The sequence below is a fragment of the Hypanus sabinus genome, unplaced genomic scaffold (genome assembly GCF_030144855.1).
Source record: "Hypanus sabinus isolate sHypSab1 unplaced genomic scaffold, sHypSab1.hap1 scaffold_1949, whole genome shotgun sequence".
NCBI classification, from domain to species: Eukaryota; Metazoa; Chordata; class Chondrichthyes; order Myliobatiformes; family Dasyatidae; genus Hypanus; species Hypanus sabinus.
This window is the reverse complement of record NW_026780046.1, coordinates 3,241-25,781: the sequence shown is the minus strand read 5'-3', so window position 1 is coordinate 25,781 and position 22,541 is coordinate 3,241. Positions and strand designations below refer to the sequence as shown.

Genomic DNA, 22,541 nt, shown 5'->3' with positions numbered 1-22,541 from the left:
AAGTTGATGTTTTCCAAAAGCTCCAGCAAATCCTCTTTCTTAATATCTACATGCTCGAGCTGTTCAGTCTGCTGCAGCTCGTCAGAATGATCACGAAGAGCCTTTTCCATATTGAATACTGAAGTAAAGTATTCATTTAGAACCTCTGCTATCTCCTCCGGTTCCATAAGCACTTCCCCACTGTCACATTTGATAGGTCCTATTCTTTCACGTCTTATCCTCGTGCTCTTCACATACTTGTAGAATGCCTTGGGGTTTTCCTTAATCCTGCCCGCCAAGGCCTTCTCATGACCCCTTCTGGCTCTCCTAATTTCCTTCTTAAGCTGCGTACTGTTAGCCTTATAATCTTCTAGAGCTCTAACATTATCTAACTCTCTGAACCTTTCATGAGCTCTTCTTTTCATCTTGACAAGGTTTATTACATTCTTTGTGCTCCACGGTTCCATAACTTCCCTGTCTCATTGTAACGTTCCTATGCAGAACTTCCCACAAATATTCCCTGAACATTTGCCACATTTCTTCCGTACTTTTCCTTGAGAACATCTGTTTCCAATTTTCCTGCCTGATAGCCTCATAATTCCCCTTAGTCCAATTGAACGCTTTTCTGACTTGTCTGTTCCAATCTCTCTCCAAAGCTATGGTAAAAGAGATAGAATTATGATCACTATCTTCAAAATTCTCTCCCACTGAGAGATCTGACAGTTGACCAGGTTTATTTCCCAAGACCAAATCAAGTACAGCCTCTCCTCTTGTAGGCTTATCTACGTATTTTGTCAAGAAACCTTCCTGAACACACTTAACAAATTCCACCCCATTAAACCCCTCACTCTAGGGAGATGCCAATCAATATTTGGGAAATTAAAATCCGACACCTCAACAACCCTGTTATCAAAACTCCTTTCCAGAATCTGTCTTCCTATCTGCTCCTTGATGTCCCTGTTAACGTTGGGTGGTCTATATAAAAACACCCAGTAGTTATTGATCCCCTTCCTGTTCCTAACTTCCACCCACAGTGACGCCGTAGACAACCCACCCCATGACGTCCTATAATTTCCTGGGCTATCACTACTCCCTTTCTTGAATAATTGAATAACATTCGCAACCCTCCAATCCTCCGAAACCTCTCACATCCTCATTGATGATGCAAAGATCATTGCCAGAGGCTCTGCAATCTCCTCCCTCGCTTCCAACAGTAGCCTGGGGTACATCCCATCATGTTCCGGAGACTTATCCAACTTGATGCTTTCCAAAAGATCCAGCGCATGCTCTTTATTAATATCTACATTCTCAAGCTTTTCAGTCCACTACAAGTCATCCCTACAATCGCCAAGATCTTTTTCCGCCACGAATACTGAAGTGAATGATTCATTAAATACTTCCTCTATTTCCTCCGGTTCCATACGCACTTTTCGATTGTCACACTTGTTTGGTCCTATTCTCTCACGTCTTATCCTCTTGCTCTTCACATACTTGCAGAATGCTTTCGAGTTTTCCTTAATCCTGTCCGCCAAGGCCTTCTCATGGCCCCTTCTAGCTCTCCTGATTTCATTCTTAAGCTCCTTCCTGCCAGTCTTATAATCTTCCAGATTCATATCATTACCTCGTTTTTTGAATCTTTCGTAAGCTCTTCTTTTCTTCTTGACTAGATTTACAGCAGCCTTTGTGCACCACGGATCTTGTACCCTCCCATCCTTTCCATGTCTCATTGGAACGTACCTACTCAGAACCCCACGCAAATATCCCCTGAACATTTTCTACATTTCTTCGGTATGTTTCCCTGAGGACATCTGTTTCCAATTTATGCTTCCAAGTTCCAGCCTGATAGCCTCATAGTTCCCCTTACTCCAATTAAAGGTTTCCCTAAATTGCCTGTTCCTATCCGTCTCGAATGCGATGGTAAAAGAGATAGAATTGTGGTCACTATCTCCAAAATTCTCTCCCACTGAGAGATCTGACAGTTGACCAGGTTTATTTCCCAATAGCAGATCAAGTACAGCCTCCCCTCTTGTCGGCTTATCTACATATTGTGTCAAGAAACCTTCCTGAGCACACCTAATAAACTCTACCCCATCTATATCCTTTGCTGCAGGGAGATACCAATTAATATTTGTGAAATTAAAATCTCCCAACACGACAACTCTGTTATTATTACACCTTTCCAGGATGTGTTTCCCTATCTACTCCTCTATATACCTGTTACTATTGAGCGGCCTGTCAGGACACCCAGTAAAGTTATTGACCCCATCCTGTTCCTAATCGCCACCCACAGAGACTCCGTAGACAATCCCTTCATGACTTCTACCTTTCCTGCAGCCGTGACACTATCTCTGATGAACAGTACCACACCCCCACCTCTTTTGCCTCCCTCCCTGTCCTTCCTGAAGCATGTAAAAACTTGAAATAACTATTCCTGTCCCTGAGCCATCCAAGTCTCTGTAATGGCCACCACATCATATCTCCAAGTACTGATCCACGCTGTGAGCTCATCCGCTTTGTACATAACGCTCCTTGCGTTAAAATATACATCTCAAACCTTCGGTCCCTTCTCTATCACCTACCTATCCTCCCTCACACTCTGTCTCCTATCTTTCTCTATTTGAAAGCCAGACGCCTCTTCCCCAGTTGGGCACCTGAGAACATTTTTATCACATACAAACCTTTGATTTCTGTCTACACAAGCAGTTATCGCAAGAAACTTTATCCTCCTCCACCTCACCATCTGTTCTAACACTCTGGTTCCCCTCCCCCTGCAAATCTAGTTTAAAAACCGCCAGAGCAGCACTAGCTAACCTACCCGTTCAGGTAGGTTATTCCCCTTCCAGTTCAGGTGTAAACCGTCCCGTCGGAACAGGTCCCACCTTCCCTGGAAGGAAGCCCAATTGGCCAGAATCATTAAGCCCTCCCTCCTGCTCCATCTCCTTAGCCACGTATTTAGCTGCATTATCTTCCTATTTCTAGCCTCACTAGCACGTGGCACGGGGAGCAATCCTGAGATTGCAACCCTGGAGGTCCTGTCCTTCAAATTTGTACCTAACTCCCTAAACTCTCTTTGTAGGACCTCCTCCTTCTTCCTATCCACGTCATTGGTCCCTACATGGACAATATCCGGCTGCTCACCCTCCCTCTTGAAAATACTGAGAATTCGATCCGAGATACCGTGGACCCTGACACCAGGGAGGCAACAGACCATCCGAGATTCTCGATCTCTCCCACAGAACCTCTTATCTGTCCCCCTAACTATCGTATCCCCTATCACTACTGCTCTCCTCTTTTCCCTCCTTCCTTTCTGAGCTGAGTGTCTAGTCTCGGTGCCAGAAACGCGGCCACTACAACTTGTCCCTGGTAGGTCGGCACCACCAACAGTATCCTAAAACGGTACACTTATTGTTGATGGGAACGGCCACAGGTGAGATCTGCTCTTCCTGTCTATTCCCCTTCCCTGTCCTGAGTCATCCAGCTACCTGCCTCCTGACTTTTAGAGGTGACTAGCTCTCTGAAACTCTTGTCTATTACTGTCTCTGCCTGGCAAATGATCAGAAGTTCATCCAGGTCCAGCTCCAGTTCCCTAACGTGGTTTGTCAGGAGCTGCAGCTGGATGCACCTTTTACATGTGTAGTCATCAGGGACAATTGAGCTCGCCCTGACTTCCTAAATACTGCAAACGGAGCTCTCGACTGCCCTAACTGCTGCCTCCATTACCTTCTTCTAAGCTAATTAGATTAATTAAAGGACTTTACCCAGCCTTACCTCACTGGGAGCAAGCTCGTCCTCAGTCTCTGTTCAGTCATTCCCTCTGTCACAGTGATATATACAATAGACAATAGACAATAGGTGCAGAAGTAGACCATTCGGCCCCTCGAGTCTGCACCGCCATTCTGAGATCATGGCTGATCATTCACTATTATTCACTATCGCTGTATATACATCCAGCGACCAGTATCTCTCCGACTCACTCTCTGAGGAGTATATAAATAAACTGGCCAGTGTCTCTCAGTCCTGCTCTCCCAGGGACATATTTTACACTCAACACGTACAAACAAGCTGGATGAACTCAGCAGGTTGGGCAGCATCCGTTGAAATGAACAGTCAACGTTTCGGGCCGAGACCATTCATCAAGACTGAAGAACAAGGGGGCAGGGGCCCTATAAAGAATGCCGGGGAGGGTGGAAGGTGCCAGGTGAAAAGCCAATCAGAGGAAAGATCAAGAGGTGGGGGAGGGGAAGCAGGAAGGTGATAGGCAGAAGAGGTGAAGAAGGAATGTAAGGGGAAAGCACTATGGGTAGTAGAAGAAGGCAGAATCATGAGAGAGGTGATAGGCAGCTAGAAGAGGAGGCAGAGTGAAAGTGGGATGGGGAAGGGAGAAGGAGGGCTCTCTGTCTACTCTCTCAGGTTCATATTCACACACTGGCCTGTGTCTCTCACTTTCACTCTCTCAGAGCTATATCTATAAACTGGCCTGTTTCTCTCAGCCCCAATCTCTCAGGGGTACTCAATAGTTTGGCGTATTTTACCCATGAACCACTGTGCCGAATCCATTACTTCTTGTAGGATTTTCGTTTCAATTCCTTTGCTGTTTCCGTAGCAAGCCGTGACGCAGCCAGTCAACACAGTCTCTACTACACACCAGATTTCTGAAAAAGTAGCTAAAGAGATCGCAGAGGCATTATTGGTGTCCTTGGTGAACTGCTTGAATCTGAAATGGTTCCTGTGGATTGGAAATTGCACATGTCACGCCACTTCTTGAGAAAGGAGGGAGGCAACAATAGGAAATTGTAGGCCAATTAGTCTTACTTCATGGTTAGGAAACTGTTGGAGGATGAGATGTCCGGATACATGAAAAATTAGGGCAAAGTCTGCATAGGTTCCTTAATGGGAAACCTGTTGCAAATTTTTGAGAATATAACAATCAGCATCAACAAAGGAGAGTCAGTGGATATGGTTTACTTGTTTTTCCAGAGGGTGTTTGACAAGGTGCTGCACATGAGGCTACTTAATGAGATAAGGGCTAGTTGATTTTCAAGGAAGATGCTACCATGGAGAGTTTACAAAACTCTGGATAGTCTGTAATGAACTCTGGTGGCCCCATCAGCGGAAAGACATTGAGGCTTTGCGGAGGATACAGCCGGCGCTAACCAGGATGCCTCCTGGATTAGAAAGCATGCACTATACTGAGAGTTTTGACAAACTGGGGTTGTCGTTTCAGGAGCGGGAGAGGCTAAGAGTAGATCTGCTGAATTTTATACAATTTATGAGAGACATAGATATACCAGACAGACAGTATTTTCCCTGAGGTTGAAATGTCAAATCACAGAGGACTCATTTTAAAGGTGAGATGGGGGTAATTCCAAAGGATATATGAGGTGCAGGGTTTACTTTTTTTACAGACTGCTGGTGTGTGGGCTATATTGCGTGGGGTGGTGATAGAGGCAGATTCATTGGAAACCTTTAAGAAATGTTAAGATAGGCAAGGTTACGGTGTTGGAAAAGGTTTCGGGGTTTATTTTATTTATACAAAAAGAGGCATATGTCTGGAAGCACTGCGGAGCGTGGTGATTGAGGCAGATACATTCAAGACATTTAAGGGACTATCAGATAGGCAAAGGGATGGCAGAAAAAAACAGGGTTTTAGGCTGTGTTTTGGTTCAGACGTGGACAGAGTTTGGGAGCGCGGGGCGGACGGGAAGAAAGGTCGGTAGCGAGAGCGAGGAAAGAGTGGGGGCGGGAACAATGAAAGTGTGGGGGGCAGGAGCGAGAAAAGCGCGGGATCAGCGTGGGTGCTGTGGGGGTTACGGGATCCAGGGTAACAAACTTTCCTCTCCCTCAGCTGTGCCTCTGCGAGAAGCTCTGGTTCGCTGTGTGTGATAGGGTTCCCGAACAAACTCAAATCAAGTCCAACACAAATCAAGTTACAGCAGTTTATTGATTTCATCATAATAATAGTCATCCATTAGTCTCATGAGACCATGGATTTGCGCCTTGGAAGGTTTCATTTCCAGGGTTTTTTGATGGGAGACCAGCAGTTGCCCAGGCTGCAAGCTGTCCCCTCTCCACGCCACCGATGTTGTCCAAGGGACGAGCACTAGGCCCCGGTGCCACAGAGCAATGTGTTTAGTGCGTTGCTCAAGGACACCAACTCGCTGCCTCAGCTCAGGCTCGAAACAGTGACCTTCAGGTTGCTAGTCCGATGCCTTGTCCACTAGGCCACGCGCCAACACACATGACAAATGTAAATGTAAATTAAACAACGTGTAACCTGCTAACTTGCGGAAATAAATAAGCTATTCCTGATTCACTCAGAGTCACACACCAGTAACAACGAGTAAACAGATTGAATCATCAGTCCCGTTTCTCACTATCACTCTGCTTCAGGAAACCGATGGTTATAAAATCACATTTCAGGACAGTGTCCGAGATCGCTGCAGTTCCAGGGTCGCTACCAAGGTACTTACTCATTTAACATCGTAATTTCGGACAGACTCCTAAATGTATTTTCCTCAGCATAGTGAGCAATAGTGTTCTCTCTCAGGATAATCCCACCCCAGACACCGGTGTCCCAGACTGAGCCCCGCCTCTTCTATCTGTGTATTTCCCCAAGGTCTCACTTAAATGAACTCTCAGACCGGGACATCCAGCAGAAATAGCGCCGCTGGTCACAAAGGGAAATTACATGCCTGCGGAAACACCTCCGACATCACAGAGTGCTTGGTTGGAAACGTGACCCGTTAGAACCATTGGGAATTAAACCCGGAGTGTTGTCATTAAAGGGGATGGTGAGGAATCGACCAAAATGTCCCCATCCCTTGAGCGGGGATGTTCACTCATTCAGATGTTCACAGGTTCACTGTCAGTCCGGGTCTGACTTCCTGCAGAGATCTCAGTTCCATCTCCCCAGTCTCACTGAAGTGATTTCTCCACAGCCTGAAACAGAGGGAAGAATACAGAGGAAATAAACAAATGATACAACAGTGAGTGTAACAGGGGATTGGGGTTAATATTTCAACAACGCTGACGAACAAATATCACCGGTGAACCCGCGGATCCACTGATATTTTATCACACTGAGCATTGACAAGAATACTCACTCAATATAGGCCAGACTTTGGACGGACAGTATCAGGCGACGGAGAGCAGGGACAGATCGGTCCGTTAGCGAGTTTAATCTCAGGTCCAGCTCCGTCAGTGATTGGTTTGTACTGAGAGCCGAGACAAGATCCTCGGCACCAGAATCCGTGAGACCAACTTTCCACAGCCTGGAGATGAGAGAGAGTGAGGGTGAAGGACACAGAGAGACAGGAGACAATACAAATCCCTAGTGTTTATCTGTAACAAAATTATTGATCATATCAATGTAAAAGGTCAGACACGCAGTGACTGTAAACAAACTCTCACAGTCTGGTACTTACCACAGTTTCTGTATTTTACACTCCGGGTTCCTCAGAGCCGCAGACACCAGTTTCACTCCTGAATCTTCCAGTTTATTAACACTCAGGTTCAGCTCTGTAAGTGTACGGTTTGCACTGAGAGTGGAGGCGAGATCCTCGGCACCAGAACCTGTGAGGCCAACATCGTTCAGCCTGGGGTTGAGAGAGAGAGAGAGTGAGAGTGAAGGACACACAGACAGGAGACATCAGAAATTCCAAGTGTTTATCAGTAACACAATTACTTATCAGCTTGATGTTCAATTTCTGACACCCAGTAACTGTAAACACAATCTCCAACAGTCTGGTACTTACCGCAGTTTCTGTATTTTACACTCTGGGTTCCTCAGAGCCGCAGACACCAGTTTCACTCCTGAATCTCCCAGGTCATTACTCCCAAGTCTAAACACAAAGAGAAAACTAATGAACAAATAGATTGAAACCATGGGTATGAGGGAATATCTGTCATTCGGATATTTCTGGAAAAATGAAATGCTTCAGTATATCACTGATTGGGATTCCCACCACTGTCAAATTTCACTACTGAATGTCAGTAATTTACTGTCAATGTGACTGTAATTTCCCATATTCTGTCTCGTTCCCCAACAGTTAGAATAGTGTTCCTGATGTGAGAATGTCGGAAGGGGCAGGGTTGAAGGGTGAGAGATCGTCCCACTGAAAGGAAGAATTGTGGGTGGGAAAATCTCCATGGGAGATGCGCGCAGAGACCCGCAACACAGGAAAAGTGATGGGAAAAATGATCCCCACAGGAGGAAGGGGAACAAGGAACAGGGATCCCCACAGGGCGATGGGGAATGAGGAAAAGTGATTCTGAGAGGAAGAAGGGAGATGGGGAAGAGAGATCCCACAGGATGAAGGGTGTGGGGAAGAGTGATTCCACATAGCAGGAATGGAAATGGGGTAGAAGGACTCCAGAGGAGAAAGCGGAATGCGGAAGAGAGATTCCTTTTGGAGAGATGGGGATGGGCAAGAGAGAACCTCACAGGAGGAAGGGAATGAGCAAGGGAGAACCCGACAGGGGATGGGGAAGTGATCCCGACAGGAGAAATGGAATGAGCAAGGGAGAACCCGACAGAGGAAGGGGGATGGGGAAGTGATCCCCACAGGATGAATGGAATGAGCAAGGGAGAAGCCGACAGAGGAAAGGGGGTGGGGAAGTGATCCCGACAGGAAGAAGGAGTTAGGGAATAAAGATCCCACTGGAGGAACGAGATGGGGAAGACAGATCCAAAAGAACGAATGGCGAGAGGGAATTGAGATCCCACCGGAGGAAGGGGATTCGAGAAGAGTTCCCACAAGGGTAATGGGGGTGGAGATTAGAGATATCACAAGGGGAGGAGGACGGGGAAGAGAGCTGACAACAGGAAAGGGGTGGGGAAGAGAGATCTCATAGGGGGAAGGAGGACTGGGAAGAGAGAACCCACAGCAGGAATGGGGATGTGGAAGAGAGATTCCACAGGCTGTGGGAAGAGAAGCCCCCATGGGGGAAATGGAGTGGGGAAGAGAGACCCGACAGAAGGATGGGGAGAAATGAACACACAGTAGGAATGAGACTTCCGCAGAGAGGTCCAACAGTGGGAATGGAAGTGTGCACAGAGATCCCACAGGAGTATAGTGTTGAGAAAAGATGCTCCTACAAGAGGAGCTGATGCAGACATAGATCCATGGGAGAGGTTGGTCTAAACTGAGGTCCACAATCGGGAGAAAAGATGCCCACATAGTGCCTGGGTACTGGCGATTGAGAAAAGTCACACAGGTGGAGAGATGGAGATAGTCTGTCACAGGGAAGGGCAGAGGAGGCCAATCTCACAGCCGCATTTCTAAAGCTCTCACTGGGAAAGACAGCTTACACTCTCATGTCAATGGGAAAATGGTGGGAAGTTCCTACACACCCGCTTACAGTTTGTGTTGGTCTAGTTGTCATTAACATTGAGAAGGAATAATGTCAATGGACGTGTCACAGGGAGCGAGAAACATGGCCAATCCTGTGATTTACTACAACTAAACGAATGGCTGTTGTTCATGATCTGATGGAGTCTCCAAATCCCATCAGAAAGAACCACAGAACCCTCGTCCCTGTGGAATTACTGACCGGTCCCCTGGTCATTTGTCACAATTTTTCGCAATCTGATTTACTCCGATTTTACCCAATTTCCTTCGCATTGAAACAACACAATGGAACAGTTTCACATTTCAGAGTGAGAGAGAAATCTGGTTACCTCAACTCCTGGCACTTGTGTAGCCCGGATCCCAGCCGCTGTATTCCTTCAAACTGAATACGGCAGTTCCAAAAACAGAGGTGTTTTATTGTATCACAGAGTCCAATGACATGAGACAGGATCCCGCAGTCAATCGGGGACAGTGGCATTTCACTGAATGAAAGTTTTTCCACAGATCCCAGTGTGCCTCGAGCCAGTCCAGTATTCTGAGACTCAAACAGGTAGTGCAATGTGTTCAGGAGGTTCCTTGTATCATCTTCACCAGCAGAGATATTTATCTGGCGTATAACCTCCTCCTTCACCCAGTCAATCACCCGGCAGGTTGTTTGATGAGGAAATGGACCCAGAAACTCCTCCAGGCCCCGAGCTGTCTTTGGGTTGGAGAGTCCAGCAACAAAACGGAGAAATACTTCAAATCGCCCATCTGTGGTATTGTGGGCTCCAGTGAGGAATTTCAAGATATCCCCGGGATGTGGATTCAGGAATTGTGCGACTGCAGCTACAAACTCTTGGATGGTGAGGTGTGGGAATGTGTACACCACATTCCGGGCAGAATCCTCTCTCTCCAAAAGCTCCATCAGGAACCCGGACAGGAACTGGGAAGGCTGCAGATTGTAGTTGATCAAATCCCCATCTGTAAACACAATCTTCTTCTCGGACACTCCTCTGAAGGCCATCTGACCAACCCTGAGTAACATATCACGGGGGTTCTCAATCTCACGGCTGTGGTTTTTCAGGATGTTGTAAATATAGTAGGAGTACAGTTGGGTGATGGTCTTGGGCACTCGCTGCGGGTCCCTGACATTTGGTGTGAAGAAGGGGCCCAGTGCCAGAGCAAGGATCGAGCAGTAGGAGGGGTTGTAGCTCATGCTGTACAGGATCTCGTTCTCCTTCACATGTCTGAAAACAGCTGCTGCCACCGTCTGATCTTCAAAATACCTGAAGAAATATTTCTTCCGTTCCTCACCAGAAAATCCCAGGATTTCAGCCCTGACACTGATCTCAGTCTTTTTCAATAAATGTAACGCAGTGGGGCGGGTGGTCACCAGCACTGAACACCCTGGGAGCAGCTTGCCCTGGATTAAACTGTACACAATATCAGACACCTTGCACTTGAATTCAGGATCTGTGCATGTGGACCAAGTTTCTGTATCTCTCCGACTGTCAGCAAAATCAATTGCGTCATTGAATTCATCCAAACCATCGAATATAAACAGCAATCCCTCTGGGTTCTTCCAGACCTCTCTCAGGATATTTGCAAAGTAAGGATACTGATCCAGAATGAGTTCTGTCAGGTTTATTCTGTGGTTAATGAAGTTTAAACCCCGGAATTTGAAACTGAAGACAAACTGGAATTGTTGATATATTTTCCCCGTGACCCAGTCATAAACAATCTTTTGTACCATTGTGGTTTTCCCGATCCCTGGGTCTCCAGCAACTGCTGCCGAATTCCCAGATTCAGAGTTACTCCGGGAAAAGCTGCTCTGGAACAGCTGATCAGTCCGGATTTTTTCCAGCTTACCACGGAGATGTTTTTCTCTCCACTCCTCGTGGTCTCTGCCTCTTTCCAGCAGCTCATGTTCCACCAGTCTCCGATCTCGAACAGTAGAAATGACCGTGAGCTCAGTGTATTGATCAACCAGCTGGAAAACCTTCACCTTCTCCGTCATCAGGATCGTGTTCACTCTCAGTGTTTCAGTTTGTGCCCGCAGAGTCTCCTTGTGTTTCTGTTGAACATCTTCCATGTGAACAGACAGTGGACAAACTATTAGATGCCTCAACTCAGAACTCAGTATTTAAGCAGACAGGAGTTAGCCCAAAGCTGTTGCATTAATTGGATTCACCAATGGATGTTCATACAGTACAGTAAATTTAATTAACAGACCCCTGACTGGACAGAGAGGCCTGGTCTAAATAAACACCAGATCATCACATTTCCACATTAATTGTGTTGTGAAGTTGATTATTTCCCTCGTAGTTTACTTACCCCGACTGTCCCGTACTGGACAACCTCTCACTACAGCCAGAGATATCACTGTTCCTCTGGAAGAAACTTTTAATCCCCAGTGCTGATATGGTGCGTGAGGAGATGGAGATAAGGGTAATGGGCATTCTGTCAAAGGAGAATCACAGCTCCCCCTCCCACCATTACTTTATCCAGCGTACAAAGTGTATTTGTTGATCAGCACGTGCACTGTGGGTGGGTGATTGGGGGAGAAAATGTCAAGATTGAGACAGTCAACATTTTGACACAAAACACAAACAATTCACCCCTTCCATCATTACAGACGCTGCTCAGCTCACTGTTCTTTCAGAAAATGGTTTGAGACGGCAGATCTTCAGTCTCGTGTCTCTGAAAGAGTATGTGTTGCAAATACTCAACAGATTCAAGTTTCAAGATACGCAATTGTAAAGGAGAAGGAAATAATTGTTATTCCGAATCTGATGCAGAACAAAAACTCAGATAAAGAACGCAATGAAAAACACAATAAATATAAAAGCGCTCGATACAGGAGTCACTCTGAAATCAGGTGGTTTCTACAGACAATTTTCAAACCGTGCTGGTGGTGGGGTGGGTGTTGTTGGTTGTGGAGGTTTAGCTTAGTCATTGGAGGTGTTGATCAGTCTTACTGCTTGAGGAAAATAACCGATTTTAAGTCTGGTGGTCCTGCTGTGGATGCTACGTAGCTTCCTCCCTCATGAGAGAGGGGCAAACAGCCCACAGGCAGGATAGGTGGGATCCTTCCTGAAGTTCCTGTCCCTTTTCCGGAGCCTTTCTGTATATACGCCCTGATGGAAGGTAGGCTGGGGATGCCGGTGATGCGTTGGGCAATTTTGACTACCCGTTGTAGACCCTTCCAGTCCGCCACTGTTATGCAGCATGTCGACCTGACCTCTGCAGCACAGCTGTACAAGGACGGGAGTGTGGATGTGAGTGCAGGTCAGACAACGTCTGTGGAAAGGGGAGAAAGGGGAGATGCTACTGGTCTGTGATTTTAATACAAGTTTGAAACTTATGCCGATTACAGGCCGGGTGCTGAAGAAGAGAGCAGAGAGCGAGGAATTTCGGTAGCAGGCGGTTCAGGATTTCAGCTGTCACAGGACCTGCATAGATCACAGAACAGCACAGGAATAAGCCCTTCGGCCCACAACGTTGGTGCCAGCATGATGCCACATTAAACCGTGATGTTTAAACATTCTCCTGATTTAGTTAATAGTCTGCACTATTATTCTTTTTTCCAAAATGTATTGTCATACATTTTCCAACACAGCTTTCCATGGGCCACATTTTGCCCATTCTTCCAATTTCTTTAAGTCTTGCTGCAATCGCATTGCTTCCTCAGCACTAACTACCCCTTCACCTATCTTAGTATCATCAACAAATTTTGCCACAAAGCCATCAATTCCATTATCTAAATCATTGACAAACAATATGAAAAGTACCTCCAAATACCTCGAAACCTGAACATTAATAATTGAATTGAATTGACTTTATTTCTTACATCCTTCACATACATGAGGAGTAAAAACCTTTACATTACGTCTCCATCTGAATGTGCAATGTGCAATCATAGTAATTTAAAATAATGCACTGTTTACCAATCACTTAGGTTAGGCTAACTGGCCTACAATTTCACAAACAAGAGGAAATCTGCAGATGCTGGAAATCCAAGCAACGCACACAAAATGCCGGAGGAATTCAGCAGGCCAGGCAGCATCTTTGGAACAGTTGACGTTTCGAGCCGAGACCCTTCAGCAAGACCAGAGAAGAAAAGCTGAGGAGTAGATTTGAAAGGTGGGGGAGGGTGGAGGAGAGAGACAAATACCAGGCGATAGGTGAAGCTTGGAGGGGAAGGGATGAAACAAAGAGCTAGGAAGTTGATTCTTGACAGACAGACGGCCCTGGAAGAAAGAAAAAGGGTGGGGGGGGGGGGGTGTGCACCAGAGGCAGGCGATGACCGGCAAGGAGATAACGTGAGACGTACGAGGGCATGGGGAACGGTGAAGGGGGAGAGGGACCTTTACTGGAAGTTTGAGAAATCAATATTGATGCCATCAGGTTGGAGGCTACTCAAACGGAACATAAGGTGTTGTTCCACAACCTGAGTGTGCCCTTATCCCGACATTGGAGGAAGCCTTGGACTGATGTACCGGAATGGGAATGGAAAGTGGAAATAAAATGGGTGGCCACAGGGAGATCCCGCTTGTTCTGGCGGACAGAGCGTAAATGCTCAGTGAAACGGTCTCTCAATCTACGTCGGGTCTAACCGAAATACAAATGGCCACACTAAGATCATCTACGCTTCCCTCTGGTGCTCTCTCCAGCCCCTTTCTCCTTTCTTCCATGGCCTTCTTTCACTAACCAACTTCCTAGCTCTGCTCACCACTCCCCCTGTAAGTTTCTCATATCGCCTGGATGGGAGATGCCAGAGAGTATTGGTGGATAACTGTTTGTCAGGTTGGAGGCCGGTGACTCGTGGTGTGCCTCAGGGATCTGTACTGGGTCCAATGTTGTTTGTCATATACATTAATGATCTGGATGATGGGGTGGTAAATTGGATTAGAAAGTATGCAGATGATACTAAGATAGGTAGCGTTGTGGAGAATGAAGAAGGTTCTCAAAGCTTGCAGAGAGATTTAGGCCAGTTAGAAGAGTGGGCTGAGCGATGGCAGATGGAGTTTAATGTCGATAAGTCTGAGGTGCTACATTTTGGTAGGACTAATCAAAATAGGACATACATGGTAAATAGTAGGGCGTTGAGGAATGCAGTAGAACAGAGTGATCTAGGTATAATGGTGCATAGTTGAATTGCCTTCCACATGAGAAAAGTATTGATAACTTCAGTATCACATTTTGATAGTATTGAGTCAGATATAGTTGTATCTATGAAAATCAATCGTGACTGATTTGGAAAACAAATGTAACTTAGTACCTTAGATTCTGTGTTCAGACTTCTCCAGCCAAGTTATGAGTTCATAATGTTCTGTATTATGGTTACATGGGGCTTAGAGAAATAGAGGGCTATGGGTAACCATAAATAATTTCTAAAGTAAGGACAGTTCGGATCAGCATTGTGGGCCGAAGGGCCTGTACACTGCTGTAAGTTTTCTATGTATCTATGACTCTGTCAGGCGTGTGGGGCGTCTCCAATCAATGTATTCGGCTGTGATAGGGAGCGTAGGAAAACATTGATTGTGGACATATTTACTTTAGAGAATGTGACAATGGTAGAAATGATATTCTTCAAAAATCAGGAAGTGTATCTGTGTCATAATCAGAAATGGGTGTGGGAATTTCACTGTCATGCCTGTTCCCTCGGAAAGCAACATGAGGAATAGTAACCACATAGCCATATAACAATTATAGTACGGACGCAAGTCGTCTCGGCCCTTCTGGTCTGTGCCGAATGCTTCCTGTCATCTAGTCCCACAGAACTGCATTCAGTCCAAAACCCTCCATTACTTTCCTGTTCATATACCTATCCAATTTTCTTATTTTTAAATGATAATATCGATCCTGCCTCTACCACTTTTACTGGATGCTCATTTCACACAGTTACTACTCTCTGAGTAAAGAAGTTCCCCCTCATGTTACCCCTAAACTTTTGCCTCCTAACTCTCAACTCATGTCCTCTTGTTTGAATCTCCCCAACTCTCAATGGAAAAAGCCTATCCACGTCAACTCTATCCATCCCCCTCATAATTTTAAATACCGCTGTCAAGTACCCCTCAACTTTATATGCTCCAAAGAATAAACACCTAACTCTGTAACTTAGGTTCTGAAACTCAGGTAACATTCTAGTAAATCTCCTCTATACACTCTCTATTTTGTTGACATCTTTCCTATAATTCTGTGACCAGAACTGTACACAATACTCCAAATTTGGCCTTACCAATGCCTTATACAATTTTAACATTACATCCCAACTCCAATACTCAATGCTCTGATTTATAAAGGCCAGCATACCAAAAATTTTCTTCACCACCCTATCCACATTATATTCCTCTTTCAGGGAACTATGCACAATTATACCAAGATCAGTCTGTTCTCCTGCATTCCTCAACGCCCTTCTATTTACCATGTATGCCCTATTTTGATTATTCCTACCAAAATGTAGCGCCTCGCACTTATCAGCATTAAACTCCAACTGCCATCGCTCAGCCCACTCGTCTAACTGGCCTAAATTTTGTCGCAAGCTTTGAAAACCTACTTCATTATCCACAACGCCACCTAACTTAGTATCATCTGCATACTTTCTAATCCAATTTACCACCCCATCATCAAGATCATTAATGTAAATGACAAACAACATTGAACCCAGTACAGATCCCTGAGGCACTCGACGAGTCACAGGCCTCCAACCTGACAAACAGTTATCCACCAATACTCTTCGGCATCTCCCATCCAGCCTCTGTATAATCAATTTTACTACTTCAACATTAATACCAAACGACTGAAACATCCTAACCTTCCACGTGGAACCTTGTCAAAAAGGTCTTACTGAAGTAGAAATAGACAACATCCACTGCTTTACCCTCGTCAACTTTCCTGGTAACCTCTTCGAAACATTTAATAATATTTGTCTAACATGACCTTCCACGCACAGATCCATGTTGACTGTTCCGAATCAGACCCTGTCTATCCAGATTATTATATATACCACCTCTAAGAATACTTTCCATTAATTTACCCACCACTGACTTCAAACTTACAGGCCAATAATTGCTAGGTTTACTCTTAGAAAACTTTTTAAAAATGGAATCACATGAGCAAGATGCCAATCCTCGGGCACCATCCCCAATTCTAATGACATTTGAAATATTTCTGTCAGAGCCCCTACTATTTCTACACTAACTTTACTCAAGGTCCTAGGGAATACCCTGTCAGGATCCAGAGACTTATCCACTTATATATTCTTTAAAAGTGCCAGTACTTCTTCAATCATCATAGCTTCCATAAATACCTTAATTGTATTCCTTACCTTACACTCTTCAATAGCCTTCTCCTTAGTGAATACTGAAGAAAATAACTTGTTCAAAATCTCCCTCATCTCTTTTGGCTCCACACATAGTTGTCCACTCTGATTCTCTAAGGGACCAATTTTATCCCTCACTATCTTTTTGCTGTTAATATAAATGTAGAAACTATTTGGATTTATTTTCACCTTATTTGCCACAGCAACCTCATATCTTCTTTTAGCTTTTCTAATTTCTTTCTTAAGATTCATTTCACATTCTTTATATTCCTCGAGCAGCTCATTTACTCCATGCTGCCTATACTTTTGGATACTTACATGGTTGTAAGGAGAATGGAGGGATATGGACATGGTGTAGGAAGGAGAGATTATAGTTTGGGTTTGTTTGATTTACTTCTTGGCTGTTTTGGCACAATATTATTTGCCTAATGGCCTGTTCCTGTGTTATACTCTTCAATGTTCAATGCACAGTCACTTACCTTTCAGCTCACTGAGAATCTTTAGTAAATGTTGAGCGGGAATTGGTCGATGGGAAGAATCACAACCTGTTTGAATTTAAACAAATTGAGGAAATCATTTTTGTCAAATTGTTACATGTACCGTATTCAATCGAAATTTGAATTAATCGCTGATACTATCTCACCATGTTCCTGTATTTCTTTCAGTATTTTCTCCAACTTTGGGACACCAATCCGCATTTTCACAAAGGTTTCCCACATCACCCTCCGGGCGCGGGAGCCTTTCTCCATCACCAGGCTCAGGAGGAGTCCGCCCGCTCTCCCTTATCAGCGAGATCAGAGATTTTCTGTGAAGAGTAACGGTGAACATATTGGGGACTGACAGATTCACACAGAGAATGAGAAGTAAATGATTTGCTCTTTAACGTGATCACACTGAGCAATCACCCGGACGGGTGCTGATCCTGTCGGGACATGGACTGTACATTCTATGTGCAGAGCACGCGGACGGACATTCACCGGGAACCTGGTCCACCAGTCAATGAGATCCCTGTTGGTCTGTGACCCCTTCATTGTTGCTTCAAATCCATAAATAATTCCTCACCGGATTTGACGGTGTAAAACAGAAATAATAAAATAACGATCACAGATGAAGAAAGAAGTCAGGCGGGATTTTATAATACAGTAAGCATTCACAGGGAATTTGCAGAAAAGATGATGTGATTCATCTCCTCAGTCCGCCAGTGTCCAACATGACAGCGGATTACCGGCTGACACCTGATGCCTTCCCTTTGCTTTTTCCAGTGGAGGTTTATTCAGTGATTACACATTACAACATGGCAGTATTCCCCGATTCACACTGTTTTCAGTTACAGATTATTACACCATCATCTCCACCCAGAACAGAACACGCTCGACCTCCTGTGGCATCCACTGATGATGTCCCGGTTCTCACTGTCATTCTGCAGTCACGCTGTGCAGTCTTCACAAACCAAAACTTCCCATCATATTCCTATTCAATATTGCAACCTCAACCACACAACTGTTACGTGCTCAACTCAATCTGAATACTGAGCAGCTACCCACCAGTCCGCGGGGTCTTTTCACCCCTTTCTATCACTGGAAATTGTATGTACAGTATTTATTTCCCAGTTATTCCTTCACCTAATTTAAAATCCAATAAGTCAGAATTCCGACACCCATCGGTGCTTTGATGTGCGAATATTCAAACCCATTCTACTTCCCACTCATCCGACTTTCCTCTCCACTGGACTGATTCTCAGCCGTATTTCCATTTAAACTCCTTTATTGCAACCTCATACAATTGTTCCCTGCTCCCCTCGCTCTGAACATTCAGCCGCCGCCGGTGTATTTACACTTCTTACACTTCTTTCAATCATTGCTTCAGATTCACAGTTTTAAGAAAAAAATATACACACACACACACACACACACACACACACACACACACACACACACACACACACACACACACACTCACTCACACACACACACACACACACACACACACACACACACACACACATATTTCTGATTTGTCTTGATGCTTTATTATTCGATTAATCAGAGCTCCAACCTGCATCAGTCCTGTGATGTGTGAAAATTCAAACCCATTCTCCCTCCCACTCACCCGATGTTCCTCTCCGCTGAACTGATTCTCGGCCGTTAATGCCAGGCTCACTCCGTGCACCCCTCCTTCCATCGCCTGCTCCACCCTGTCCCGGTAGGAGTCCGTCAACTGCAGCAGCTGGGAATCATCCCAGCTTGCCAGGAGCTCGGTGATCACTGTGAAGGAAAATTAGGAACATGAAAGGCATTACCGACCTCCTATGGGTCAGCAAATTTATCTGGAACCTAAAGATGGGGTTCCAGGTCACCAAGCACAGTACGAAATATATAAGGGGGGGGGGAGGCGGGGATAGAAGGAAGGTACTGGAGGGGGAGATGGAGGAGGAGAGTGAGGGGCAGGTGAGAGAGGGAGGGGTGGGGAGAAGGAATCAGAGAGCGCGTGGGGGAAACAACAAGGAGTAGGGGAAAGTGGAGGTGTGTGGTAGGGTAACGGGGACAGGGAAGGGGAGTGGTAGGGAGGAAAGTGTTTAAGAGAAGGGGGGTCGAGGGAAAAGGGGCAGGAGGGATAGCAGGAATGGGTGGGAGGGGTTGGAAGGGGATGTGGGATGGGGATGGAGGGTGCAGTGTGGAGCGAGGGTATAGCTCCTGCGGCTGAAGGCTGCTCTTTCCTGTCCCCAGGAATATACCGTCTTTATCTGGGACCTGTCCTTGGAAAGAACTCTGCTAATTCCTGAGAATAAAGAATACTCTCCTGGTACTGCCTATCAACACCGCTTTGCTCTGGGTTACTGTCTGCCTGCCTAGTCAACCCCTTCCTCAGCAAATCTCTGGAATATCTCACAAAATACTGGAGATACTCAGCATGTCAGGCAGCATCTGTGGAGGAGAATGAACAGTAATCGTTTCGGGCCAAGGCCCTTCATCAGACTGGAAATGAGGGGACAGAAATTTTAGATATTATAGACAATAGACAATAGGTGCAGAAGTAGACCATTCGGCCCTTCGAGCCTGCACCACCATTTTGAGATCATGGCTATGAGATCAATTTTGAGATCAATTCCTATCAATACCCGGTTCCTGCCTTGTCCCCATATCCCTTGATTCCCCTATCCATAAGATACCTATCTAGCTCCTTCTTGAAAGCATCCAGAGCATTGGCCTCCCCTACCTTCCGAGGCAGTGCATTCCAGACCCCCACAACTCTCTGGGAGAAGAAGGTTTTCCTTAACTCTGTACTAAATGACCTACCCATTATTCTCAAACCATGCCCTCTGGTACGGGACTCTCCCAGCATCTGGAACATATTTCCTGCCTCTATCTTGTCCAATCCCTTAATAATCTTATATGTTTCAATCAGATCCCCTCTCAATCTCCTTAATTCCAGCGTGTCCAATCCCTGTCTCTCTAACCTCTCTGCGTAACACATTACTTTCTATTCCTTATGATCCTGACCCAAAACGTCAAATGTTTATTCCTCTCCATGGATGCTGCCTGACCTGCTGAGTTCCACCAATATTTTGTGTCTTTGTGTTGCCCAAAACTTTCAGCATCTGTAGAATGTCTTGTCTTCTGGAGTAACTCGCTATTTTACTGTGCATCACAATCTGCTCGAGGAGATGGAGCAGACGGTAACTGTACTCCTTCCACGGGTGACTGTGTTTTTCCCAGAGATGTTATCTCTGTCTCTCATCTCTCTGCTCAGTTCTCACAAACACTTTGTGAATTGCCGATGTTGAATTAAAGCCAGATGCAGAATCAGCAGAGTATTTATAAATTAAAATAATTCGCCAACATACCCGTGTCCTTTCCCGATGTTGACGTTACTGGAACTCCTCTCCTGCTCGCACATTGATCCATTTTGTGGACAGGTGTGATCAATTTTTACTGCTCTGTCACAAAAAAAGAAAAATAACAGGAGGGTCAAACATTAATTGAGGTTTAAAGGAAAAGACTGTTTTGTTTCTAAACGGAGGCAAACACTTCCAAACATCTTGGGCCTGTCCACTGAAACCTTGACATGGCCTAGTCCACATGTGCCCATCCACCCACAGTCACACAATGTCCATTTCCACACTCTCCATGGATTGTACACTGGGTCGGGATTCTCCAGGGTATCTACTTCCGATATTGCAGGCAATTCCCTTTTAGGAGCCAATCTTGTGCCCTGGACCGGGAGTGATGTGTCAATGGAATGGGAAGACAGGTTGAGCAGACAGTGCCCATTGTTTTGGTCCTCCTACCACTGGTGGCGCTGCGTTGAGTAATGGACAACTGTTACGCCAGTGTGGGTTGAAACATTTCTGCTGACGATGACACTTCTATTCCTTTCGTCACTGGATTATACAGATTTCTCAGTCACACCTGATTCTCATCGTTTCCTTTCAAGTGAACGTCGCCTGCCATTGACACCTATGGCAATATATGATTTGAGTCTATAGAGAAACACTCTGACATCTTAAACAATGAAATCTCACCCATAGCATTGTCCTACAGCATTATAGTTGGTTGTTGTTTTTTTTTTTTTTTCCGGCAGGACATTAAGAACATTATTAGCACTAGATTTCGGTTAAGATTTCTTTGAGCATATCACTTGACTATTATCAGATAGTTAGTTATATGACACCTTGTTAAACCCAATGTCGACATGCCATACATCCAAAACAGCCAGTTGAGAAAAATGGTCAAAATAAGTAAAACCAAATGCTGGAATTATTCAACAAGACAGAGAGTATGTTAATATTTCAGGTGGAAGACCCTGTATCGGAGCTGAGCCTGAGTGTAGGAGCCATGTATCTGTTCTCTATCAGCACTGTATTCTGTGTTATGTATTTATGATGCTTTTTTGTGGTAACGAGTCGCATCAGTGACGGTGTGGTAAATGCAAAGGGAATCAGTTACACATTTGTGCTTTGTTCACTGCAGTACACAGCTGGGGACAGACGGATGCAATATATCTTGTTATTATCTACTCAAATACGATAAACTTACACTTGGGTACAGTTCAGTTTCATGGCCACACGTTTGTATGTTTGCTGATTGCTAATAAAGGACCCAATACATATCACCGACTTTTGTAACAATCAGCATGAGAGCTGAGGGTATGTCATGCAAGTATAACAGATCTGCGGGGGGGGGGGGGGGGAGTCGCCGGCAATGGCAAATTAGCTTGGGTAAATCTCACCGCTACATTCTCAACAGATGTTTCGCAACGTGCCGATCATTGAAATATTCTGAGATACCGAGTATTTTGCATCAGTATTCACAGTGAAAAGGATCTTGGGAAGTGTGGGGATGACTAACCGCAGACTGAAACGCACTAGTGTATGGACTATAAGAAAGAGCATGCGCTGGATCTTTTGAGAGGTATTAAGTGAGATAAGTCGCCGGGACTGAACCAGATATACTCCATGCTACTGTAGAAATCGAGTAAGGAGATTGCTGAGCCTCTGAAGATGAGCTTTGCATTGTAGCGATGTGCTACTCACAGAGCTGGGAATAATGACACTCAATCAGTAAGCTGCACTCAGAACTAGTTTATTCAAACTTCGCGGCGATGGCTTTTACTCAGTACTGTTCCCGCCCTCTCCGGGCGGATATGACGTCAGAGATGCATTACAAAAGACTCTTCCCGCGCGTGGGCTATTTGTGAGCTGGTTCGCCTGTGCAGATAGTGGGTCGCTACATAACTCCCCACCCCAGATCCGGCGATACATCCCCCAAATTCTACAGTCAGGACCAGTCTCGGTTTGGGCGGTCTGCCTCTACGCCGCGGTGCCTGAACATTGACCGGCTGCGCCAAGACCACATGGGCTGGTTTGAGCCGGTCCACCGTGAAAACCTTCTCTTTCACCCCAATGT

At 45.4% G+C, this 22,541-nt stretch overlaps 1 protein-coding gene across 1 annotated transcript; it reads right to left on the bottom strand.

Annotated features, from left to right (window-relative positions):
• Positions 1–5,907: 5,907 nt before the first annotated feature.
• On the bottom strand, positions 5,908–20,614 carry LOC132387532 (NACHT, LRR and PYD domains-containing protein 3-like). Its single transcript, XM_059959903.1, has 9 exons — positions 20,480–20,614; positions 18,745–18,899; positions 17,279–17,440; positions 17,115–17,180; positions 9,659–11,396; positions 7,734–7,820; positions 7,404–7,574; positions 7,083–7,250; positions 5,908–6,918 (listed from the first exon to the last, which is right to left on the bottom strand). Exons 3-9 carry the CDS (start codon positions 17,382–17,384, stop codon positions 6,831–6,833), a joined length of 2,424 nt encoding a protein of 807 aa, XP_059815886.1. The 5' UTR covers positions 17,385–17,440; positions 18,745–18,899; positions 20,480–20,614; the 3' UTR covers positions 5,908–6,830.
• Between the last annotated feature and the right edge of the window lie 1,927 nt (positions 20,615–22,541).